This window comes from Temnothorax longispinosus, chromosome 1 (genome assembly GCF_030848805.1).
Source record: "Temnothorax longispinosus isolate EJ_2023e chromosome 1, Tlon_JGU_v1, whole genome shotgun sequence".
NCBI classification, from domain to species: Eukaryota; Metazoa; Arthropoda; class Insecta; order Hymenoptera; family Formicidae; genus Temnothorax; species Temnothorax longispinosus.
Window position 1 is genome coordinate 18,149,310 of NC_092358.1, and position 26,084 is coordinate 18,175,393.

The following is a 26,084-nucleotide window of genomic DNA, read 5'->3' on the forward strand; positions in this document are numbered from 1 at the left end:
GAAATATAAACATAGGATTCATAAAAGTTTTGATACAGAGGAAAGAAAAAAGATAACTTATACATAATTCAAATCAATTAATTAGGACTCTCGATAATGAAACAATAGAGATTAATCTGGCCATGAGAGTCAACTCGGTTATTTATGCGTAATAAATCAATTTATTTAAATTGTCTTACATTTGTCCGAACGTTTCGGCTCCGCATTGAGCCATCATCAACGGCATAACAATTACAAATTAATGTTCTCGCGATCTCCGTTACGCTATGGATGAGTGCTTTATACATAATTTATACTCAATTTATTTTTAAATATATGTCACTTTTTACACATTAGAAATTATATATAAAGAAGATCGACTCTAATTATAAATTATTGTTAAATTATTAGATAAAATTTATTGTGTCCCCTCAGGGTTTACAATGCGGTTTCTATAAGGATGTTCTAATCTATAATCTTAAAAACAGTGAGAAGTCGATAAAAATTTATGAGATTAGTCTTCCTGATGTGCTGCAAAAAAGTTGAACCAAATCCACTGAACGGTTGCTGAGTTATAACGATTTTAAGGATGTATATTGAAGGTATTTTAAATATATATTCAGAAATGGATGAAATTTTGAGATGTTTCTTTTAAATTAAATTAAAAACACTTTGTAAGTAATCTAATAAACGATTTAAGAGTTATTTAAGTTTAAAGTTGATGAAATTAACATTATATCACTTATGGAGAACATTTTTGCGGTAAATATAAATAAAAACAGTGAGATATTTCTAATACTTTTTTTATATGTAAAACATACATTATTGATATTGTATTTTAAGTTTCAAAACTTTTTGCTAAAAATATTTTTTTAATTGTTTAAACAATACTACTTAATTATTTAAATGACAAAAAACCGTATTTAAATTGTTAACGATAATCCTTTCTAACATCAGGGATTGTATAGGTATAGAACATCCTCAGGAACGTACCCAAATCCTTACAATCGATAATGATCTTTCCCCAGCCTGACCATTGGCACATTGTTAAATTATTATAAATCACATTTATCTTAAGAAGTAAGTAAAATAAATTATTCCTCTTTTTCTTCTTTTTTCTCTTTTCTTATTTAACAGATCTTTTCATATTATTTTAAATTATTGTATAAACACATAAGTCTCGAATATGCGTTGATTGCTTCTGATTTGAAACCACTAGCTCATACAATTATCGATTAGCGTACGTGAATAGTTTCTGTAAACGTTGGCAATGAAGAGCAAACAGTTCTTGTAGCCGATCGATTTCCGCTTTTTCCTCCTCTATCAAACAGTATCATTTGCCTCGGAAGCAAATACAAATTCGTTAAAGGTAGTCAAATGCGCTCACCTCAGTTAACGATTATCGTGTACGAAGAAAAACAAGAAAATCTTGACTATTTTTACTACACACGAGTACGTATGTAAAGTAAAAAAACAATGTATCTGATATCTGTCAATATACATGTATCCATGTTCAAAAAGTAAAACGTTAGGTTTGTTATTTTTAACTGCTCTTTATTGTACTTTTTTACGTATAAAAAGACAAATGCATATATCATATGCCTTTGTCCCGTCACATCTTTAATTCATCTATTCAGGTTTTCCAGACCCATGTAGGTACTCGGAGAGTTGCTGACATATTTACATAGTACTTGTAATATTTGTATGTTTATATCTAACAACAATTTTAATATTATTTGGATTGATATAAAATTAGGTAAAAAAAGGTGTGGTTGTTAGAATTGCATATAGGTAAAACTTTTTATTGAAAAAATTGCGAGTATGCGTTAAAGATTGTTTCTGACATACAATCAAAACAAATTTATTTATTTTTTTTTAACTGGGTTATTGTGATGAAGTAAAAAATTATAAGAAACAAATATTGTATAAACATGAAAATTTTGAAATTTTTTGTTACATGCTTTCTTACATTTTTTTATCTCAGGAATATTGTTTGAAAAAGAAGTGGGTCACTGTGACTACTAAACAATGGCGCAAAGCAAGAAAAATGTGCGACCATGCGAGGTAGCTGCGACGCGATGAACCGGTGATGCATAGATCTCGTGTTAGAACCTTTTGCTGTATTCATGACCGTCGACGTAAATCAAAGGTATAGTATGTTCGCAAACGAACGAGTTTTACTAAGAATCCATACTTCAACTAAAATTTGTTTAAGCTTTAAAATTTATTAAAATATCGGAATTCGGTTACATGAGTATACTAGATTTAATATCTTTTGTTAAGTCTTTCAAAATACCTAATATCGACTAATATATTTTCACTTTCTGCGAAATATATGTGATGTTAATCGAGACAATTATGATTCTGAATTATTTTCAATGATAATTAAGGATATTACATGAAAATTGTTAAGATAACGGTTATTCATATCGTAGATATGACTTGAATCGATAGGATTGTCACAAGTGATCATATAGTTAGAAAATATCACAATGTTATAATTACTCTAACGTAGTGTCATAATTAGTGTAATTGATCTTATTTTTTTTTTTTTTTGAAGAGTCCGTTATGAAAACAGCCTTGAAAAACATTGTTCTCACGTTCTTATGGAAATGCATTTCAGAGTTCACTAAGCCGATAAAATAGTGTCATATAACATTTGTACGTTTTTCGAAATCGTGGAATATTTTGTCGCGTTGGTGGAATCGTGTTATTGGTTTTGCACAGCTGCAGCCGCGATATATAAGGCCACGTTATTTGTCTGCTTCGTAGTTTTTTCTTCGGTATTGGAAAATAAAACAATTTAATACTTTTTTTAGCGACGTTAAATGAGACATTTTGTATCTTGCGACTTTGTAAGTTTTCTTTCTTAAGAACGTTTCTTTCTTATGATATATTTTCGATATTATAGTTATACAATATGATACACACAAAAGCTTTCTCTGAGCTTAAAAGATTTAACAAAAGGGGATAAATTTATATACATAGTTATATTAATACATTTTTCTCTTATATTATATTTATTCTATATTATACTTAAATATTCCGCGTAAACGAGTGAATTATCGTAAATTACTACAGAAGTAGTAGGATTTTGAAATCAGTCAGTCGTTGAGTCACGTTGTGTTCGCCACTGCCGTACCACCGCTTTGATGTTTTTGAGAGTTTCTGAAAGAAATAAAATGTTTTACAAGACACTTATGTTTATAATTCCGATAATTATATGTGCGGCGATAACCTCATTATACATGTATGCGGCTACTACGCGCCTGTTGCGGCTAATCGGGCTAATCCTATGCCGGCATACTTTACAGAAACAGCCACAGCAGTTGTAGCGAGTCTAGAGAAACCCAGGGACAAAATAATATTTTTGATCGTAATGGGGTCATTTATGTTAATCTATGATTTCTTAAAATATCAAAATTTTTTTATGAAGAAAGAAGAAGTTTTTTACAAAAACGAGAAAGAGGTTCAGACAGAGGAAAACGTGCCACAAAACCCTAACAAATAAAATGATCTTGGTTCAAATTACGAATACCGCTTCTATAATGTCCATTTATATTAATGCAGATTAAGTTACATATATATATATATGTAACTTAATCTGCATTAATCTTAATATATATATCTTAATCTTAATATATATATCTTAATATATATATATATGTATATGTAGGATATTCCACGTCAACTGAGACAGAGCTATGCCCAAAATTTGTCACGACCAAAAAAATCGTTCCTGGGCTCAAAATGTTCGTACTCTCATGTACTTTCGAAGGTCACATGGCGCTTGCGGAAAATTCAAAATGGCGGTCAATAGGGAGCCCATTAACCCCATTAAATATCACATTTCATCCGGAAAATGACGATCCCCAAAATTTGTCACAACCAAAAAAATCGTTTTAGGGCTCAAAATGTTCGTACTCCCATGTACTTTCGAAGGTCATATGGCGTTTGCGGAAAATTCAAAATGGCTGATTAAATATGGCTGTAATGCAGAAATGTCACTTGATTCGGATGAAACTCGGTACTAGGGGGTTTTCGAGGTCGCTAATTCCGAATGTGAAGTCGAAAGTTAGAAATTCAAAATGGCGGATTAAATATGGCCGCCCGTAATGCAGAAATGTCACTTGATTGAAACTAGGGGGTTTTTGCCAAATCTGAAGTCTAAATTTGGAAATTTAAAATGGCGGATTAAATATGGCCGCCCGTAATGCAGAAATGTCACTTGATTCGGATGAAACTCGGTACTAGGGGATTTTCGAGGTCGCTGATTCCGAATGTGAAATCGAAATTTGGAAATTTAAAATGGCGGATCCAATATGGCCGACCAAACTGCAGAAATGTCACTTGATTCACGTGAAAAAAACTGTCGCTTCAGTAGCGCCAAAATCTGTCGCTCTGAGACCGACAGGATAGTTTGAATGATTTTATGGTACCTTCTTTCAAAAATACGTGTTTGTAGCTATAAATTCGTATTCAATGACTGAAAAACTAACGGAAAAGCGATTCTGTAAAAGCATGTACGGCTTTCATCGCCTCCTTTCGTGTTATTATTAACTAACTAAACTATCCATTACTTGAAGGAAAAATCGTAATAATAGTTATAACAACCAATGCAAAATTATTGTTAGGGATTTTTTTGTGTATTCTTTTTTTTTGTTTATGCTCTAACTTCCATAATTTTTTAGATATTGGGATGTATTTTTTTTAATCGATAGAGTATCATGTAAGGAAGGTTAGGATTGAATTTGGCGATGAACGGTAAAGCAGTTCTTTTTTAATAAAATTTAGAATTTTGGTAGAAATGTTTGTGGTTGTTCTAACTTCCGCAAATTTGGAGATATTGATCTATTTCTAATTTTATTATATTCTTCAGTCTTTTCTACCTCTATTTCATATATAATTCTTTAAGATTTGGTTGATTAGACCCAGCTTTATAGCGCAGATCAAAGGTCCCTAATTTTTAGAAAAATGTCTGTAATAGCTTTAACTTCCGTAAAAAACCCCGCACACATCACAGGGAAAATTGGCCATCCGTCGAATTTGCTAAAAATTTAGTACGATGTAGAGTTCATGTCGTCCTGATCAAAAGTCATAATGGGCCCGAGGTCAAAGAATGGACAGTTTCCGAGATACGTGAGGTCAAAGGTCAATAATAGTGCCTCATTCGAAAATTCTATTCTTTGTGTATATCCGCACGTGAGCAATGTTATTGTGTGCGTATGTACCATTCTACGTATGTGTGTGTGAGCGTAGCCTGGTTTGATATATGGCAATATTAATATGGCAATATGGCCACCTACGAAACTAATGCACGGATCGAGATCAAACTTGGCCAGCGTGTTCACCGTCGAAAAAGAGTTTTATTTTTATTTAAGCATGCGTACCATAAGCATATTACCCTCCTGACATTATATTGCCATTTGATCTCGTACTCTCCGGTATGACACAATGGCAGAGTTTCAAGATTGGTGATAGCTAATGAAGACAAGATTGGTTGATGATCCAGCCAATGAAGGCAAGATCGGTTGGTGATCCAGCCAATGAAGGCAAGATCGGTTGGTGATCCAGCCAATGAAGGCAAGATCGGTTGGTTATCCAGTCAATGAAGGCAAGATCGGTTGGTGATCCAGCCAATGAAGACAAGATCGGTTGGTGATCCAGTCAATGAAGGCAATATCGGTTGGTGATACAGCCGAGGTATTGTTGTTACATTACAAACAAAGCAATTAATCCGATTTTGATTACGATTTGGCTAAATCTAAATAATATACAGATTATTGTACACCGTCATAATAATAGAAACAGTTTATCACTACACGATAATGCGGACAGTTTTTTTTTTAAGATAATAAGTTTCTTAACCATTGCAGTATAGACAATTTAAGACTTGTAAAGACTAGGTAATTCTATTGCTATGATATTTATCTTATATAAAAAAAGCAAGTCATCGTACACCTCAGGGTAATAATGCCCTCGCTGACTGTAAGAATTTACGAAAAGTGTATCTTCTTATGTAAGTGTGTGACGTTTAATTTTTTTTTTGCGATTAATACTGCGACTAGTACTGTAATAATTTTTATCATTATGTGTATTATTTAAGCAACGTAAAGCACAATTACAACAAATCAAATCATCATCATCAGCCTGTCATTCTCGACCGCTGTTGAACATAGGCCTCCTCAAGGTGTTTCCATTTTTGTCTATTCTGAGCAGTTTCAATCCAGTTTGTCGAGATTCTTTTAAGATCATCTGTCCATCGAGATGGTGATCTTCCTCGATTTCGCTTATCGCCTTTTGGTCTCCATTTAATGATCTTCTTCCATTTACCGTCTTTTAATCTCGCTATATGACCCGCCCAGTTCCACTTATTCAGCCTTGCAATGCGCTTTATAATGTCCTGAACACCCGTTCTTTTACGTACTTCCTCGTTTCTGACTCTGTCTTTTAGAGTTAAACCAATCATGCCTCTTTCCATTCTGCATTGTGTTGTTTCCTTACAGATGCTTTAGTGAGGGTTAACGTTTCTGCTCCATACGTAAGGACTGGTAGTACGCACTGATTAAAGGTCTTTCTTTTTAGACTAAGGGCCAATTTCTTCTATGTTGGATAACTCTATTTTTCGGTTAACCTCACTCGTCATTTCTTTCTAACTGCCTCCTTAGAAACTCTTAATTTATGCTGTTGTTTATTTATGCAATTTAGTGCTAAATAGTTTTTAATTAATAATTAGAAATATTGTTATAAATGCAAATAAAAGATTCCTTTTATTTGTAATATTTAAATTGTTAGCTAATAATTTTTATCCTAGAGTTATTCAAATAAATTAATTCTAATTATTATGTACCTTTATTCTGTTTAGTATTTTATATATGTATAATAGTTTGCAATACGGATGATATACTTATTTATAATATATTATAGTCATCTTTTATTTATCACCAAAAATTTTATTTTTGATTTTTTAAATATAAATATTATTTTCACATAGCTATGTCTTATAGTAGTAAGTAAATATTTTTTCTGTACTACGCAAAAGTTTTGATTAATACGTAACATGAGAAAATTAAATTTTAGATACTTACAAATTGACTGTATCAAAAATTAAAGAACATTTTGACGTGATTTAATACATGAATTTGGACGTACTGGTATGTAGCCTGCGTTGCGCCCGGTGCGAGCTCTACATTTTGCGCCCCTCCCTTTCCTAATACTTATATATCCCTATCCCTAATACTAATCCCTAATACTACCCTATAATAAAAAATTGAACGTTTGAATTAAAAAAGACGGTTATTTGCTGTAAATAAATTTATTTATTATTTTTATTATCATTTATTATTATATTTATTATTATCACACATTTTTTATTATATATTTATTATAATTATAATAAACAAATAAATTAACCAATTATTTTTTAAAATGTATAAACATTGCAATATTATGGATAATCGATATCCATGAGTTCCATGACTAACTATTCTTAAACTAAATAAAGAGTTTTTAGTGCAAAACAAATAATAAAATATTAAGTCATTAAACAAGAAAAAATAATAAATATTAAAATATATCAATTCTTTTACAACGAAACTTTACGAGCCTTACGCGATGCAAACTCGTCAATAATATTCTCACAATTAAGTTGTCTTGCAACCGAATTTTCTATGGACAAAATGCCCATATTTGTCAGTCTTTGCTGCCCCATAGAAGATCTTAAATATGTTTTGATGAACTTTAATTTGCTAAAACTCCGTTCGCATAAAGCTACAGTAACAGACAGCGTTAAAAATATTCTTAAAGCTATATCGACATTTGGACAAGTTTCCACTAATGAAAATTAATGGAGTCCTTGAAGCAAGTCTAAGGAACTTGTGGATTCGTAGTCAGCAAAAAGTGTGTGCGCTTGAAATTTTAAAGTTTCTAATTCACTTATAAATTCTGCTCCATTTATGTCGTGTTTGTAATTAAGTGTTAAATCTGCCGCTTGTTTTTTTAGATTTTCAATAGAAATGTTCTTTAAACTCTGAATAGATAAAAAATTAAAATCTGCAGCAATATCATTAAGTTTTTCAAATCTCCATTGAAAATGAGTTATTAAAGTGTCTATACTTGAAAAATATTAATTTTTAAATTTTCTTTAGGTGTTATATTGTAATGTGTATCCCGTTTTTTTGCTTGTCTTCTTTTTTCTACGAAATCACTCTCTATTCTTATTTTTTCACTTAATTTTAACGCTTTCATGAAAGATTTTCTCAAAATTTTCATCTCTAAAGTTTTGAATTTGTTTAGTCAATCCTTGTATTATTTTTGCAGCCGTGTCTATTGTGACATTTTTTAATTGTAAATTTCTATTTACTCTATCAATAGCTGTCAAAATTTGTGCCCATACTTGCAATGTACATACATTTAAAATTAATATTTGTTAAAAGAAGTTTAGCTGTTGCAACGGTTTCTGCATTAAAAGTACTAGAAGACGAAACGTTTAAAGCAGTGACAACTTGTGGGAGCTGAGTATATAAAATATAAAGCATTCACTGCATTTGCTTTGGACGACCACCTTGTATCAGCGGTACATATCAAAGATATATTAATATTTTTCATTAAAACTTCCCAACGTAGAGTCGACCCAGAAAAAAAGGTAAATAATCTTTGGACAATGCCAAAAAATGTTACCATGTCTGATGTAACACTAGCAGCATTTACGCCAGCTAGATTTAAACTGTGTGCTGCGCATGGTACAAATCGTGCATATTCGTTAATTTGTTGAACTTTAGCTTGAACGCCGTTGTATTTTCCACTCATGTTACTTCCATTATCATAACCCTGCCCTTGAACATTTGCAATATCTAACCCGTCTGCTTTCAACTTTTGTAAAATTTCATTGAATAATCCATCACCTGTTTTTTTATGAGAGTAAATAAAGTCTATAAAACGTTCTTCTATGCTAACCTTTCCGTTAAAAACTTTTACGTATCTTAAAATTTGAGACATTTGTTCTTGATGTGATACATCTGGGGTACAATCAAATAGAATAGAAACGTACTTGGCGATTTTTATTTTTTTAATAATTTGTGTTTTAACTTTAGACCCCATTAAACCAATTAATTCGTTTTGGATTAATGGAGAGAAATAAAATGTGCTTCCTTTTTTATGAGCATCGATATGCGTTTTCAACTTTAGATCATATTTTGCTATCATATTAACAGCACTTAAAAGTATTCCTGAACCTAGTTCACCTATTTTTTCATTAGATCGTCTTAGAGCTAAATTATTCTCTGCGCAAAACATAATAATATCAATGTGAACTCTTAGTATATGTCGCTATTTCTCCTTTTCTTAATCTATTGCCATTTGAAGAGAGGCATCAATTGAAGATTTAGATCGTAAACCCTTTTCCAAAGTTTTCCATTTAATATAGTTTTCACGGTGTAGGATGAAGTTCTCATGGTCAGGAATTCTAGGACTTAAATGTCGCCAGTCGTTAAAACCTCGCGCTGGATTAGTGAGTGATGATATTGCGGGATTTGACGGCCATGATGAATTAAAGAGAATGCAAGGGAAACAAAATATAGCCTCTTTTTTTTTACTGTAAATTAACCACATTCGTTCTATAAATTGGCCATTAGCTAGTTTTCTTTTAAACCATTCTTTGCTAAATTTTTTATTGTTAGTAGTTTCGAAAAGTGAAAAGTTTGACTTTTTTCCTTGGTCAGGGCCTTGTTCTACAAGAAAACTGCGAATAGAATCATTCAGAGGAAACCATAATCCTGGATCATTTTTATCAAGAGAGGCGAATGTATTACCTGGTTGCAAAGCTTTGGGGATTTCAGGACTTCCGTCTTGCGAAATAGAATCGTCTAAATCTAAATTAGTTGTATCTAAAGGTTCGGTCTCGTTTGTTTGATCATGATGTGATGTGGTAGGTACTGGTTCTTAACATATTTCATCTACTATGTCGCCAGTTTTTTTATTACCCATGTGAGAGTTGCTTGGACAATTTTCGGATACATTCAGATCGGCCTTTGTCCAGCTAATCAAAACTTTTGACATTTTTCTATCCTCATTTTCTTTATCCCGCTTTCTCTTCCGGAACTCAGCTCCAGATGGGCGTTTAGGAGGCATTATAGAACAATTATGTGGTCAAGTTTAAAGCAAACAAAACAGCAATTAGAGCAAAATTTAAATATTGCAAATTGTCCAGCGAGTTATTATAAGTATACTTAATACCTTTATGTTATTTAAGGGTAAGATAAAATATATTGATATATTATACGAGCAGTAACAATATTAGTGGCAAACTGTCATGACGCTGGTGGTGGCACGGCAAACCTATGTCATAGATTTCGCGGAGAAATCAAGATCTGGCTACCCGGCGCGGCGGTGCGCCCTCGGGGGGTTCGAGATCCAATTTTTCGCGTGAGTTTCAATTGTTTAGTAGCGTTCGCGGAACTAATGCGACACCGGCTTAAAGCGGCCATAAAGCTTAAGCTCATGGAGGAGGAATTACATTTTTTTTCAAACTTCTTTTATTTTATCGTCTTGACTGCGCTCCCCTGAAGCTTGTGCCCGGTGCGGGGGCATCGACGGCACCGCTCTAGTTACGGCACTGGCTCATGATAATGTCTTAGAAGTAAATTGACAATTTCGTTACCAGAGAATAAAGAATAAATTAAGAATAAATTGTATTGGTAATAAACGTCAAATATATATGGTATACACCTATAAGATAACGCTTTTAAATGTGATATACATAATTTCTTGCACAAATATCGCTGCTAATATATCGTTAAATAATAATGTTATTAAATCAATTACATAGCTTTTAGAGACTAGATTGGTTTATAGTTTCTTTACTTAAGTAATCTTCTATATAATACAATCTATATTAGGCTTATCTAGTTCTATATTGCTTTGCCAGTTACACATTATTTTATAAATCTCTTCTGTCGCATAACATAAAGACGTAAACGACAATTTGGTCTATAAAAAGCACCCATACAAAAAAAGTGAAAGTCAACCTGGAATTGCGGGTCACGCGAACTTTCGCCCGAGCTCGGTTTTTCCCGGTCGACAATAATTTTCCCGCGCCCTATGGCCCCCCGGGCCCGTTTCTCGACCCTGATTTACGTTTCTCACGGACTTTTACAGCGACCATGAAACTCGTCCTAGCGGGATCTCACCTGATGCTCGCCCTATCGACTTTCGCGCCTGTAATATGCTGCGTGTTATCGATCTTCCTCCTTTCTCGCACCTTTTATTTATTTAACAATTTCTCACGCTAGTTATTTATCGATTGAATAATTTTTTTTTCTTACATGACTATCTTCCGTGGGGAGTACCTTCTACACGGGTAAATCTGTTTCTCAGTAAACAAGCGAGGTATAAACAATTAAAATAAATTAAAGTATTAGTTAAGCCTAAGAATAAATGCTGTTACCCAACAAAAAATTCCGGTATGTTTGGCGGAATTACACCTGCGTCTACAGATATCATTTTATAAATATTTTAGAAATAAGATAAAGGAACACATGAAATTGACAATTCCTTATGTTGACATATTACCAACAAAATCGTTGTACTGGTTCAGTTTCTGCAGTATATTCATACTTTTCTGAAGATTTTTTCTACTTTACTTGACATACTTCCTTTCGACCCAAACGTTGATATGTAAATTTCCTCGGCTTATGTACACATTTTTTAATAAACCGACTATAATATGTACTGCTGACGATGCTGACGAGAAAAAATGTAAGTATTATCATTAATTTTTTTCTTGAATCCAGGTATCAAAACGTTCAGACCTGTGCCTTTTGGCACAGAAATCTAAACAATGTAAAATAAACATTAATAAAAATTGAACAGGAAAACCATTCTGTAAATAGTTAAACCAGTAAATATAAATACATTGGTATATTAATATCTAACTAGTATTAAACATTTCGTAGCGTAATTTTCTCTTAACTCGCGATTTTTATAGCTTTGGGGTCAAATTTAGTTCTGTAAAATAAAGCGGTATTCGTCGGATTTTTTAAAAATCTATTGCCCCTTTTTTAGTATATAAATTAGAAGTTTGCACATGGCTTCCTCATAGAGGAAGTGATATGTCTTAAGATGCTAATACGGCCCTCTGATTGGCTGATGACGCCTTAAGACTATACTTAAGACGATCTTGAATATAAGACCCGACTATGAATACCGGCCTTAAAAAATTATATATAAAATAGAAATAGAAAAGACTGAAAAATATAATAAAATTAAAAATAGACCGATATCTTAAAATTTACGGAAGTTAGAGCTATTACAGACATTTTTCTAAAAAGCTGGGTCTAATCAACCAAATCTTAAAGAATTATATATGAAATAGGGGTAGAAAAAACTGAAGAAAATTTGGTTGATTAGTTTTATATGCGAGCTTTATATGCTCTAGCTTTATATGCGAGCAAAATTATGGACCTTTAATCGCGTATAAAGCTGGATCTAATCAACCAAATCTTAGAAAATTATATATGAAATAGGGGTAGAAAAGACTGAAAAATATAATAAAATTAGAAATAGATCGATATCTCCAAATTTGCGGAAGTTAGAGCAACCATGGACATTTTTAAAAAAATTCAAAATTTAAATAAAAAAGAACCCCTTGATTATTGATTATTAGCAATTTTTATTAATTCTATTATATTCTTCAGTTTTTCTGCCCCTATTTTATATATAATTCGTTAAGATTTGGTTGATTACTTCTGGAGTTATAGAAATTTCAGTAAATTTGGCACATACACACATACACACATACACACACATACATACATACATACAGACATTTTTTAAAATTACAATTTTTCGACGTTTTAGAACATTCTGAACACGTTCAGAAAAACAAAAGAAAAAATTTTTTTTACGAAATATAAATGTTAGATTAAAAGTTCTAAGATGACGACATAAAAAAAGAATAAATATTACAACTATTATTTATTACAAAAAAATGGCTATATATCAAAATCTTAATGCAAATCTGTTTTTAACCAAAATATAAAATCAAATTTAATCATTTAATATATATAATATATTTGCATATCTAATATACAATGTAAATTATATATTTAATGGTAAAAGTCTCTATTCAATTGTATAATATAAATTATGGCACTATATTATTCAAGAATTTAATACCAAGATAATCACAAAAATTTAAAAGTTAATTAGTCATTTACATATTCTAAAAATAAATAAATTTGTTACAAAGCACAATTACTAACTTATTTCACTTTACAATTTCGTACGCTTAAAATAGACAAATATCGAGCGTTAGGAATTAGAAATTGCAGGTCGCACGAGTTCAAGGCAAACGCTCTCAGGTCGAGCCGATGGTCGAGCGACTAATTTTTCTTACTTGTCAATGTAGTCGGGACACGCGACGGTAGAGAGTTTAGAACCGACGAAAACGTAGAATTTAGTGATCTATTTTTAGGCAAGCGCGCCTTGGGCGGTCGCCGAGCAACTACCTGGGACTAAGTTGGTATTTCATACAGATAAAGACCAGGCCGAATCCATAGTTAAGTCACAAACGCGACTGTCAATGTACATACATGTGATCCATACGTACAATGTATGTTCCATAAATCTATCATGAGTGTTCAATTTAGCCAATTTCAATTGTAACAATTCAAAATCGATCTTCCTATAATGACTATTCAGTTTTAAATATCTTCATAACTAAGCCTCAAATTAACATACTACTCAAAATCTATTTAACATTATACAAAGATTAATGCAATTACATAAATTATCTAAAGCATTTTGTTATCAGTTTATATAGCTCTAAAGTTTAATTTGTAAAAATCTTATAATAATCTCCAGCTTCAAAGCTACTGGAGTTTTAACCTCATTAATTACTGAGAGAAGAAGCTCCAATCTAGATTTATCAAAAAATCCGCAAATAAAAGAAAAAGGATGAAATATCCGGCATTCGTATCTAAAAGGTTAATCAAATTTTGAAGTTAACTCAAACTTAAATAAGCGCGTTAAAACTTTTATACGAGGACTCTCTTTCCTTTTTTTTCTCTTTCTCTCTCGTAGAATTCCTCGTCCGATATTCCAGTTTTAATCTTTAGCTGATTATATATAGAAGTTCAAAGGAAGTTTCTATACAAATTTTAAAACATTACCATAAGAAAGAAATAAATGTGCAATTAATTCACATCATACGTTATAACGAACCTCAACTCGCAAGAGTTATATTGGTTTGGAATGAAGATAAAACCTTCGTCACAACAGGTATATTTTCCGAATACAAAAGTTTTGCGAATTAGCAAAGTTCGCGCAAACTGCGAACGCCGTCGTCTTCCTTAACTCGTTTCGTCACGAGAACGGTGCTACGCGCTCATTTATAATGTACGCAAGTAGTAGTCACGTGAGAACATTGCGAAGAAAGAGAAAATACGAGGACATACAATTACACTCTTCTGCATTTTAGTACGAAAAATGAAATATGTATTTAAAACATCCAAGTAAAACTGTATAAAATAATCTAAATAAAAACAGTTAGTTTACTCAGAAAAGAAAGAAACAGGAAAAAGAAAGAAAAAAAACATGAAAAAAAAGAGAAAAAAATAAAGTTAATAAGAATAAAGGTATAAGGTATATACATAAGTATCAGGCAATTTATACAGTCGCGATATTAATTACGACTCAAAGAACTGTTCATCTCTTCGAAAAAGACAAATTATTGGTAAGATAATTTATATTGTTACAAATATATTTTCACTATCTTCTTTACATGAAAGTTTCGCTTCTATAGTCAAAATCGGTTTTCCTTCAAGAATTCTATTATCAAAATCCACATTCACACACAATTCTAAACTGATATCGAATACACGTTTAGTTTCTGAAAGATCAGAAAGATACAAAAAATATATAAATATTCAACTAATAAGAAAGTAATTTTGAAAGTTTTGTACAAAATTTAATATAAAACTTTTTTTTAAATATATGTTTAAAAAGAGAAAATGTTGTATTTTAATGAAAAAGACGTGAAATAATTAAATACCTGGTCTCGCATAAGAATACTCATCTCTAGATGACAAATCCATCTTTTCAAGCGAGCGAAAAGATTACTTCGACGGCGAATCTGTTACTAATAACGAATATCTTTAAACTAGTCCCAAGACACAGTACCGCGTTGTCTTTTCCCCTACCTCGCTTTTTTGTGTTTGACAACATTGTTTGTTTATTAGAGAGAGAATATCGTATGTACCTATACATTTATAAAAATTTGCGTTATGTCCAGTGAATAAAAATACTGTAAAAGAAGAATCTTTTACTTGCTTTTATTGTTAGATATACGCAAAATCGAATAAATGCTTGATGAATAAGTAAATATTACATTTTTATGTATTATATCTACATTTATAATTGCAAGAGAAGGACAAAGCTCATATATTCGTTGGACACGATGGAATATGATAATTCCAACAGTTCAGGTATTTATTTTTATTTTTATATATAAAGAGAGTTTATAATAAATCGTATGCTTCTGTAAAATTATATTTAACTATAAATACTTTATGAAATGTTTAATCATATATAACATTAGTCAATAAATTTGACAAAGTATCGAATTTAATTTTTGTAATAAAGCTTATTCTGTGATCCTTTATTTTTGTGATATAAAATCTTATGGTTTTAATAATTTGATATTTTGTATAACGTAAGTTTAATAAATTGTAATACATATGCGTAATATAAATTGTTAAATTTTTCAACGTAGATATTTTAATTATCTAGAATCGTCTAGCCCGGGAACAATGTATTCTTTAACTGAATTAGTAAATATTTTTTTTATTATTATAGGTAGAGTATGTTTTAAGTTTAAAGCATACATATTTTTTTCTCAATAATTTAAGATTTAATAAATGATAAATTTTGCGATATATTGCGCAGGATATTGAGCAATCGATCATTTCTAAAAAAAACATTTTTTTTCCTCAGACTCCACGTCGTTTGCAGAATAGAACTTCCTTTTACTCTTGCTCCCTTCGTCACGAGCCGAAATTGCGTGCGGCCCGAGAAATTCGCTGGAAAAAGGAACGATCTGTAGCTGTCGAGTGCGATCCATTACACTTCATTTTATCCCCTCGGCTCCATCGGCGCTCTCTCTTTTCCGCGCGCGCCTTCTTTTGATCTTTCGAGTGAGGCATGTCGGCAGAATAAACGATCTCCATTGTGCACAGTATAACGTAGTTTCTGGTTTCCCCAGTAATAATGCGTCACTCTTTTTGTACTAATTGTTGTGGCGAGCTTTAAGTGTACCGGCATCCTCTTTTCTTCCGGAATTTTTTAATATTTGAAAAATGTCATATAGTGTATTCTAAATATAATCATGTGAAACCTTTAAGAGTGAATTTTATACATGATAGAACTTTTCATACAATTATTTGTTGCATCTATAAAATCCCTGATTAATTTTTGGTTTTGACATATTTTGTAAATTTATAGACAATTCAAGCTTTAGAGTGTTAAAACTCAAGAATCCTTGAATTGTAAGAATGCTTTGCAAGGGGAGTTTTATGGTATAAAATTCTTGATACTCTCTACCCCTTTCCTATTCTCAATCCTTAAATCAACAATTCTATAGTTAAATTAGAGTAATCAGAAATTTTATTTCTCTTATGAAGTTTAAAAGTTCAATTTCTTATATTCTAGAATTCTAATTTTTTTTTTTTAATAATTATTATGAAAATTATTATATTCTCAATATATGTATTTTTCTATATCTGCATTTCTGTAGTAATTTCTTTAGTTACGGTTTCTCGCATTACAATTAAAAAATTTGAGTTTATATCCGATAATGTAAAAGTATAAACTTTTACAATGAAGCTAAGTACCGAGCAATATTAGGATGTTGATAAAAAACTATATATAAAATTTAAATTTTAATTATCAAGCCAACGTTTCGATCTTACTTGGTCTTCCTCAGGGTATAAGGTAGCATTACATTCAAAGTTACATAATAATAAAAGTATAAAAATAAAAATAATAACTGTTGGAGTTTACATTAGAAACATTGAAAAATATAGTCATCGCCGGTGAACAATACGACACGTAATAGAAACAAAGTCAAAGTCAAATTCGAATTAAACGTTGTCACGGAGTACATAATTGCAATAAAATTGTTACTAATTACAATTAATAGCGATCTGAGTCGCAGTTGACGGAAATGCTAATTGGGCGCATTTTCTGTATATTCTAAACAGCGGTCCTCTGTAGGATTTGATTGTATCCTGGTATTTTTACAATAAACAAATAACTGCACGAAATATTTTTCTGTCAATCGCAATGGTTTCCTTTAAAGATACCATTGTCTCGCTCAATTCTTTCCATTATTGCGTCCTTGCTTGAACTCACACGTCACTATCTGTAGGCTGTCGCACCTGCAGGTTTCGTTCTGCTTGAACGGAAGATATACGTCGTGGATGAAACCAGCGGAAAATGCTGACGTACGCGACGAATTGCGGAATATATAGTAGTCGACATAAAAAGATGAGGTAATATTTGAAAATGTCGGTTGAAAATATTTCGCATATGAAAAGTTATTGAGGCACAAAAGAGGGCTCGTCAGTGGGGAGCAAATTCGTAAGGAATATCTTGAATCATTTATTCTTTTTAGACGAATACCATCAAAGTGACAGAAAATAACGTAGATCTCGCGAATATTTTTACTTTTATTCAAGAAATATATACGTCACTATGCGAATGGCAAATATGATTTAAATTTACATTTCACACTGGGTGAATAATAATTCTTTTGCGAATATCATCTTTTATTTCTATTCGATTTCGACAAATATTTCGAATTATGATATAAATTTTCATGATCCAATTATCTCAATAGTAAAATTAGCTGATAAAAAGAAGCAATGTAGATTCTAAAAAATAGTTCTTATCACCTTATCGTCAATTTTAACGGAACGCAAATATGTTCAAGCGCGTCGTTTACGAAAGAAAATTGAACAAATATCCGCGCATTTTACACGGTCGCGTATTTGCGCCACTCGATATGCAGTAAATATGTAAAGAGGCTAGACTGGGAAACCTTGCGGGAAATGATCGACCACGTAGCGAGCCACGTGTAGCCAAGAAAAAGTTTTACGGACGGACATTCGCGCGACTGGGAAACGAGGACGAGCGTATCCTTTACGGCTGAATTCTTCAAGCACTCGGTGAATTATCCACGCTCTCCCATTTCCCTCGCCACGATGTGTGCTCCCGCGGGCGACGATGTCGGGGGAATGCATAATTCCATCGTGTCTTCTGAACATTTGGCCGGATCGTTTGTCTAAGCTGCTATACTGTTTTGTGTCGCCAACAATGCTCATAATAATGTTTCGCGAATGAATGTCCGTCGCGCGAGGCGCGACATTCGCCTGGAATTATTATGCGGTATCTCGAAATGAATGTGATCCGACGAGTTTGGAAATCTTTGAACTGTGAAATACATTGGATTGTAGAATATGCAAATCCTGGGATTCATGAATCTTGGGGTTTAAGCATATACAACAGAAACGGTGACTATCGGAATCCTTGACTTCTAATATGCATGTTCAAATTGGAAACCATAACATTGTTGCATCTTGAAATTGTTTATTTTAGTTTTTGAATTTTACGAATTTCTTTTTTTATTTTTCTCTAAATTTTGTAGTCCATAATATAGTTGTACTAAAATTTAGAATGTATAAAGAACTGTTTATGTTCGAGAATTTATCATGATCCTTAAATTTTGGAATTTGGGGAGAATTTATAAATTATTACATGGCTGTTATTATACTCTCGAGATATTCGATTATTCCATGTTTGTTAAATATGTCTAATTTTCTAAATGTTTTGATAATCACAAAGGAAGATACATTGTGAAGAGGATAAATTATAAAAATTTGGTATTTTTTTGTGTTTAGCAGTAATTTTTACTTTACGAGATTTATGGAATGACATCTCGTATTGAGTCATGTAATTTTATTATTAAAATATTGTATTTTAAGGTAGTACGTCCGTAAACTCATTTTCTTAAGAATCTTGTAAAATTTGGACAGCATATCAATGTAAACACGCTTTACTGCACACATATGCAATTAGAAAAAGATTGAGGAAGGTCAATTAGTACTTGTACGGTACTTGTACGGTCATGGAATTGTTGCTTTAACAAATATTTTTCTGCTTGTTTCAGCTACGGTGACATGGTTCCGAAAACGATTGCGGGGAAAGTCGTCGGGGGTGTATGCTCCTTGAGCGGCGTCCTAGTGATCGCTTTACCGGTACCTGTAATCGTCAGCAACTTCAGCAGAATATATCATCAAAACCAACGTGCTGATAAGCGGAAGGCGCAAAGGGTGAGTGCAAGATACTTCAAAAATATATTACATTACTTGTATAAAATTTAATAACAGGACAATTTTTTGCAACTTGAAAAGCAGAGTTAAAAATAAATGATAGAGCGCATCAATCATCTTTCAATTTTGAAATAAACTTGAACGTAATTTTTATTCGAAACTTTTGGTTATTAAGATATCGAATGGTAAAATGGAAAAATTTGAAAAATTGTGTAAAATATAGAAGAAAAGTTGATTCTATAGTTCACGCAAAATCGCGGTAAAATTAACTATTTGTTAATTCTGAAGAAAAAATTTGTGGCAGAAGAGATCTATCATATATGAAGTCAGTATCACACAATCCTGTATTAATTTAACATGTCTTTCGCGTTTAATTATTAAATCTTAGATTGATATGTATCCCATTACAATTTTATGTAGGATGTCTCTTGAAATGTGTGCCTCTTTTTCACGTGTACGATGCGCATCTACAAATAGCCTCGTCACTATTCGCGCGGTCGAGTGTACATTTTATTCTGGTACAATGGATATCGATACTTCTGGATGCTGTCTTCGGACTAGAAAACTCGCTTCGCTAGCTCAAGGCCGTTCTCGTAACAAAGTCGCGAGCGAGGCAGAGCAACCGAGCTTTTCTCCCATTGTTTCATTATGTCGCGTGACTGCTACTGTAATAAGAAAAAAATCGCGGAATATTTTATTAATAAAAATTGCTTTCTAGAATACAAGACGCTCTGAAATAATGCCGACGCACGACAATATATCGCGCGGAAAGAAAGAAATATCTATTTAGGCAACAAAATATAAATTCTATTTAAATTTTGTTGCCTGCAATGCATGATGACGTGTACCAAGTAGCGAGATTTATATTCCTAAATCTTTTCGTAAAACGGAGAGATAAAATAGAACGATCTTAAATCGTAGGAATTTGTAACTCACTGCGAGTTGATTTTCATGCAACAATATCGAGAATGACGTGGCTGCGATCGCGGAACGTATTTTCGCGGTCGACATTCTCGTATAAAAGGTGAGGAACTCTCCCGTCGCCATTTTCGTATCCTCCCAATATCGACGTTTCGAAAGATATTTCTTCCATTATAGGGAGGAAGTGGTGGTCCCTAGTCGGGTTGCAGTCGATGACACGTTAGCTCGTTTCGCGTCGTCGTTTCCAGAAGTCGGACGATTTATTCTCACCCACGTGTAGCTTGTAACTTTGTCCCCGTGGCACAGTTTACGACCATTTAACCGAGCATCTCACAAACTGATGTCATCAAGAAAGGAAAACAAGTTATCTCTTCCGATGAAGACGTTAAAACTTTTTTTATTCTCTTTACCTTTATTATTATATTATTTTCTCAAGCTTTATAATTTCCAAAAAGTAAGAGGTTAATTAAAGTACGCATTCTTGATTAAAAATTAATATAACAATTTGTTAGTAATATTAAAATGTTATGGTATCTATATAAAAAAATTTTTTTTATAAACAATACTTGATTTAAAATAAATTAAGTAGATTTTTGAAAATTAGGCTTTCATATTATAGTTAAATTAATACTGTCACGTTAGATGTCGTTAATTATTATCTAAATAATTTAATTTTTTTTTATGAATATCGAAAAGAAAAGGAATCTTTTTCCGAGCTTCTTAAAAGTCTCTCTTATAGTATCACGATGAAATAAGGACAGTCATTCTCGCACACTCGTTTCCCTCCTGTGACACGATTACCATTTTTAGCGTCGACATTTCGGCGGCGCATCGATCGATCCGTAAAAAGAATTCTGGCCGAATTCGTCTCGAAAAATAGAGAGAAGAAATGGCAAAATCATCGCCTCGAATATCTTTCCGCGAGACGCCGCGTCTAGCTCTTGTATCCTCTCACGCAGAATATCATCCACTGGCGCGCGATATTTTTACAAGAATTCGTGGGCGTGTGTGTGTGCGCGCGCGCGCGCAAGATTTATTTCGAAAGGCGAGATCTTTTAAATCTCTCCCGCGCGAATGGACGATTTATTCCCGCACGTGTACGCTTATGCGTCTACTTTGCTCACGCCCGGCACACTTGCAACGATTTAAGGAGACATCGACGACTCGTCCGGATCGATCTCCAGAAGAGGGATGGAGTCACGCTCAGCTGAAGGAAGAAGTCAGCTGCGCGCTGCCTTAAATCTTCCCTGTACGCTCGATTTCGCAAAAATGTACCATGTTGCGAGTAAAAAGGATTTACGTTGCAGAGTTATAAATCGAACGATATAATTCACTCTAACTTGCAAAATTGTACCGTCGAGCGAAACTTTTTCAGGGCGCAATTTCCTGAGAACTAAGAAATTAACTAGATGTTGCAGAAAGATGGGTAGATTTCCAGATATTGTCATTTGCGCTATCTAAACATTAACCCTCCATTGCCCTCGTTCAGCAAACAAACGTCAGTACTCTCGTGTTAGTGCCGTGCCGCGCTATAGTGTGTTTGTCACTGTATTAGATTGTATATTTTACATTATTTATCATGTAGAAGCATTTTTGTGTTTCCAGAATATTCATTTGGTTAATATTACTTATTGTTCTGCTATTTATTAAAAACTTAGTCGCGATCTTTTAGATATATTTAATGTAAAGAATATATAAAAAGTAATATTTTATTAATTTATAGTCTTTTTATTTGTCAATAAAAATCATGGACTGTAGAAGCATTTACTTTTTTAGGAAACTGTCAATGAGATAGAAACGCTACGTGATATGATAACGTTATAAACAATATAAACGAAGCAATTAAGCAATTGTATTATTTTATGATTCGAAGAACTCTATAGAAGATTAATATCTTTGTTTTATCTATTATAATTTGATTCTCTTTCTTTCTTCTTTCTTTTCTCTCTTTCTCTTTTTCTGTCTGTCTATCTATCTATCTCTTGTTTTCTGCTCTTAATTTTAGTTTATTTTGTAATTTTTTGAATTGGTTCGAATACGGAATTGCGAAGTCTCGGATCACTCGGTTTTGCGAAGGTCGACTTGCCGATGCCGCGCAGATCTGCATTGCAGATGCAGTCGCATCTACATATGCATGGACACGTTTGTTCTGATTCTCGTTCTTGAACAGCGACGGATTTTTCGTCAACCGGCTTCTTTCCTGCGCCTCGTCGACGTTTGAACTTTTGCGCTGTGAGTTCTCGTGACACTCTCTTGGAATCGCGCGACGCGACACGTCGTGTATCTAGAATTTTAAGTACTCTGGTGAACGATATGCTTTTTAGTGTTACCACGAATAACATTTTGAAAACGGAACCTATATAAAATTTGATACAGTTCTCTTCTTTGAAAGATTTTTAGTTACAGAAATCTTGAAGATTTTTGAACTGTCAAAATAGGAATCGTGAGCTTTATGTTAAAAAATTAATAAGATCTGAGAACGATTCTAGATTATTCTGAGAGACTGAAGGAATAAGCGCGGCTAAAGGAACGGCGGAAGGATAACTGTCCACATGAATATCTGGCAGTATTCTGCTTATTTCCATGATTCATGCTGATTCAAGGAGCTTTACAATCGTTCATTACGTATTCCATACGCTGCGATTTCCAGTCTGCGCGACTCCTATATATATATGAAGTAGCGGTAATGAACCGACGGCGACAGTCGATAATACGTCACGTTATACTTGTAGATTTCGCGTGAAAATCTACTAAGCTAATATGAAAATCTGAAACGGAAATAGAAACAGTCGTCGTTAACTTTGCGCGAGTGTCCTGTGCATCTCCATTGGACAATATCATTTAATTTACGGCAATGTGCCGTGGCAAGAATGTTAGGTCAAATGCCGCGAGCGTGTGATAATATCGAATTTTGGACGTCAAGAAATTGTGTCACGCGTCGTTGGAAGTTCTCACCGCAAAAAGGGAGTTCTCGACCTCACGTCATTGTTGCCCGGGTTAATATAAAGCCATTCACGCGGTTACTATCTCCCCGCATATTACACGCCCGGCGATCGAACATGGACTGCCGTAATAGCTGTGTGATTTACGGGCGGCATGGCCGTCATCAATATATCTACATTGTCAGTAAACGCCACTGTGAACTTTGCATCTGCATTTAATGTTACGTTCGGCGTTAACGGGCAAACAGGGGTCCGGATCGATTTCCCCTGACCGTCGGCGCAAACAGCGACACGAATCTCCGTTTAACGTCGGTTACTTTATTGTCCGTCGCATCGATTCTTCTTTACTATGTTTGCCCGGTCAGGAGGTATACATATTATATTATATCGCGTGATAATAACGGTATCATTTTTTTGTGAAACAAAATAACTTGGACGAACCGTTGAACTTAAGAGAAAAAAAGTTTAAAAGAATAACTTGGTGCTTGTTGAAAAAATATCTATACAGTAGAGATTCCTTAAATTTGACCCTCTGTAATCTTTGCATTTCTTCACACATACTTTTACAAACACTAATATCGTGCCCCTTCCATATCACAATAGGCCCCTTCTATATCACGCGTTCCCGCAAGTACACGGTGATTGGTAGTCCATTCTGTGGTGGGGGTATTCCATAATTTTGGCATTCCGCTCTTATCGCCCCATCCGGTCAAAATTAGAGAGACTCTACTGTACTACATTTAATAGTAGAGAATCAAACAACCTGTATAAGTATGTGTTTGATAGAGAAAAATAAAATGCAACTCGCTCAAAATCTGATTCTATATTTGGGAACATTTTGTTGAATTCAAGAGGTCGATAGTATAACGTGCAAACTTATACCTTTAAAGGCTATGATTCTTCATGGCAACACAGTCACATGGAAATCAAAATCAGTAAGTATGAGTATCGTTGAAGTTTTTATTGAAGTATTTAATCACATTCTCAAGGGAATATAATATAGATAAATAATATTTTCCATTATATTGCAGATATCACCACATTTACCGAGTACCTCTGGAATAGAACTGGAATAGTTCCCACACAGCAAAATATATCTGTGATATAATCTGTGTATAATCAGGTGTTACGTGCGAGCAAAATTTAACTCAGTCTTAAATTAGCCAGGAATGTTAAAAGAGATATCGATATTGATTAATTATCCGATTTCTACCGATTTCGCTGCTTCTCTTTGTCATTATACGTTCGACGAAAATTTTTAAATTTATAGATTGTAAAGTCGTTCTCCGCAAAGGATTTATTTTGACATCTAAGTGCTGTACATCAGGCATATGCTGAGATATTTTTCGACCGAGAGGCTAAGCGAATCAACGACGATGCGTTACGAGCCCTCGATAATTCAGACGTAATTTTGCTGAAACAATAAAGTAAAAAAAGAATCCTCGGAGTTCTGTGCTTAAATTTTTCTTCTTCTCAACATTTCTGCTAAATCAAACGGATTTGTCTGGTCTTGATTTAGAACAAATGCAATTTTCAACTTTGACACATTTGTGAATTTTGTGAAATTTGTTTTATTCGTAACATTTATTAAATATTAAGTTATTGCATACATAAAAAGTAATTATTCTCGGTTTTGTAAATATAAAATAATGATTTGACAATGTATTGTATAAACTTATTAAACTGATTGTTTTATATGCAAGATTTAATTCTATGTTCAATTAATCATGATCCCGTGTTTATTTAAGCCCTAAGGTACATTGAATTTATTGATTGCTGATAAATTTGCCATATTTATCATGATAACAGATGTGATTACATTTTAATCTAATTAAATAATCTCGTGCGTTGTCGAATATCAAAATTCAACAAATTGATTAAATTGTGCTGTAACTATAGAATTCAATAAAGCTTTCAGAGCTATCAGAAGTGTGAATATTTGTAACTTTTATTTGATCAAATATAGTTCTAAAATTTTTAAATTTTGTGATGTTTTTAGTGAAAATTTTACAATATTAAATTATAAAATGAATAAAATTCGTTAATTATAACAATTAATTAGAGAGTTATTAAAATTGCTTTTATCAAAGTAGACACAGATAAGTATATCATTTATTAAATAAAATTAATTGATAAAATTTTATGAAGAAAGAATTATTTTAAGCAAAGATTATTTTATGATTGGTTTGCATTACTGTTAAATACTTAGGCCCGTATTCTCAGTTCACTTTTATCGATAAAAGCGCGCTTTTATTGATTCTGAGATACTATAGTTCATGTTACATATATACTATAGCATTTCAGAAATAAAAGTACGCTTTTATTGATAAAAGTGAATTGAGAATACGGGCCTTTTTTAGAGATTAACTTGTAAGGATTATAATGAAGTCGACCGAGCTCATTGGCAGCCAGAGTTTGTTTATTATTATAAAAAGCTCGCGATAAAGCAGCTTAGTTATATAAATACACTTTCAAACAGTCGTTTACCTTTAACTTTACACGCGTAGGATTGATTTCGACAGTTGGTGCCTGAAACGAAAAACCATGGAAACTCGTAAAGCTCATTTCAACTTTCACACGCGGTTTTCAATAAATTTCGTCAGTTAACGGAAACTTTGTGAATTATCTTAAGGTGAATAATGAGATGAAAACTGCGGAGTTGCAGTTGAATAGATCCCGTCGAAAATTCATTCTGCATTATGGTTTCACATGTATGTTTATGTAGTAAAAAGTTTTACGTTTCTATTCATTTTAATTTAATCTAGTTTTTCTAATTTTATTTATTGTGCGAATTTTTCAATTAGTTTAATTTTTCCTCAGCATACATTTTTTTTGCTGTTTAAATGTTGATCGACAG

General features: G+C 32.8%; 1 protein-coding gene across 12 annotated transcripts in view; it reads left to right on the forward strand.

Annotated features, from left to right (window-relative positions):
• Shal (potassium voltage-gated channel protein Shal) overlaps nucleotides 1-26,084 on the forward strand; it is a 169,561-nt gene that overhangs the window by 39,957 nt on the left and 103,520 nt on the right. For all 12 annotated transcript variants that reach the window (XM_071779465.1, XM_071779457.1, XM_071779450.1 and 9 more), the window contains exon 2: nucleotides 19,202-19,364. In XM_071779465.1, the coding sequence (XP_071635566.1) occupies nucleotides 19,202-19,364 (163 nt within the window). The remainder of the gene's footprint in view (nucleotides 1-19,201; nucleotides 19,365-26,084) is intronic.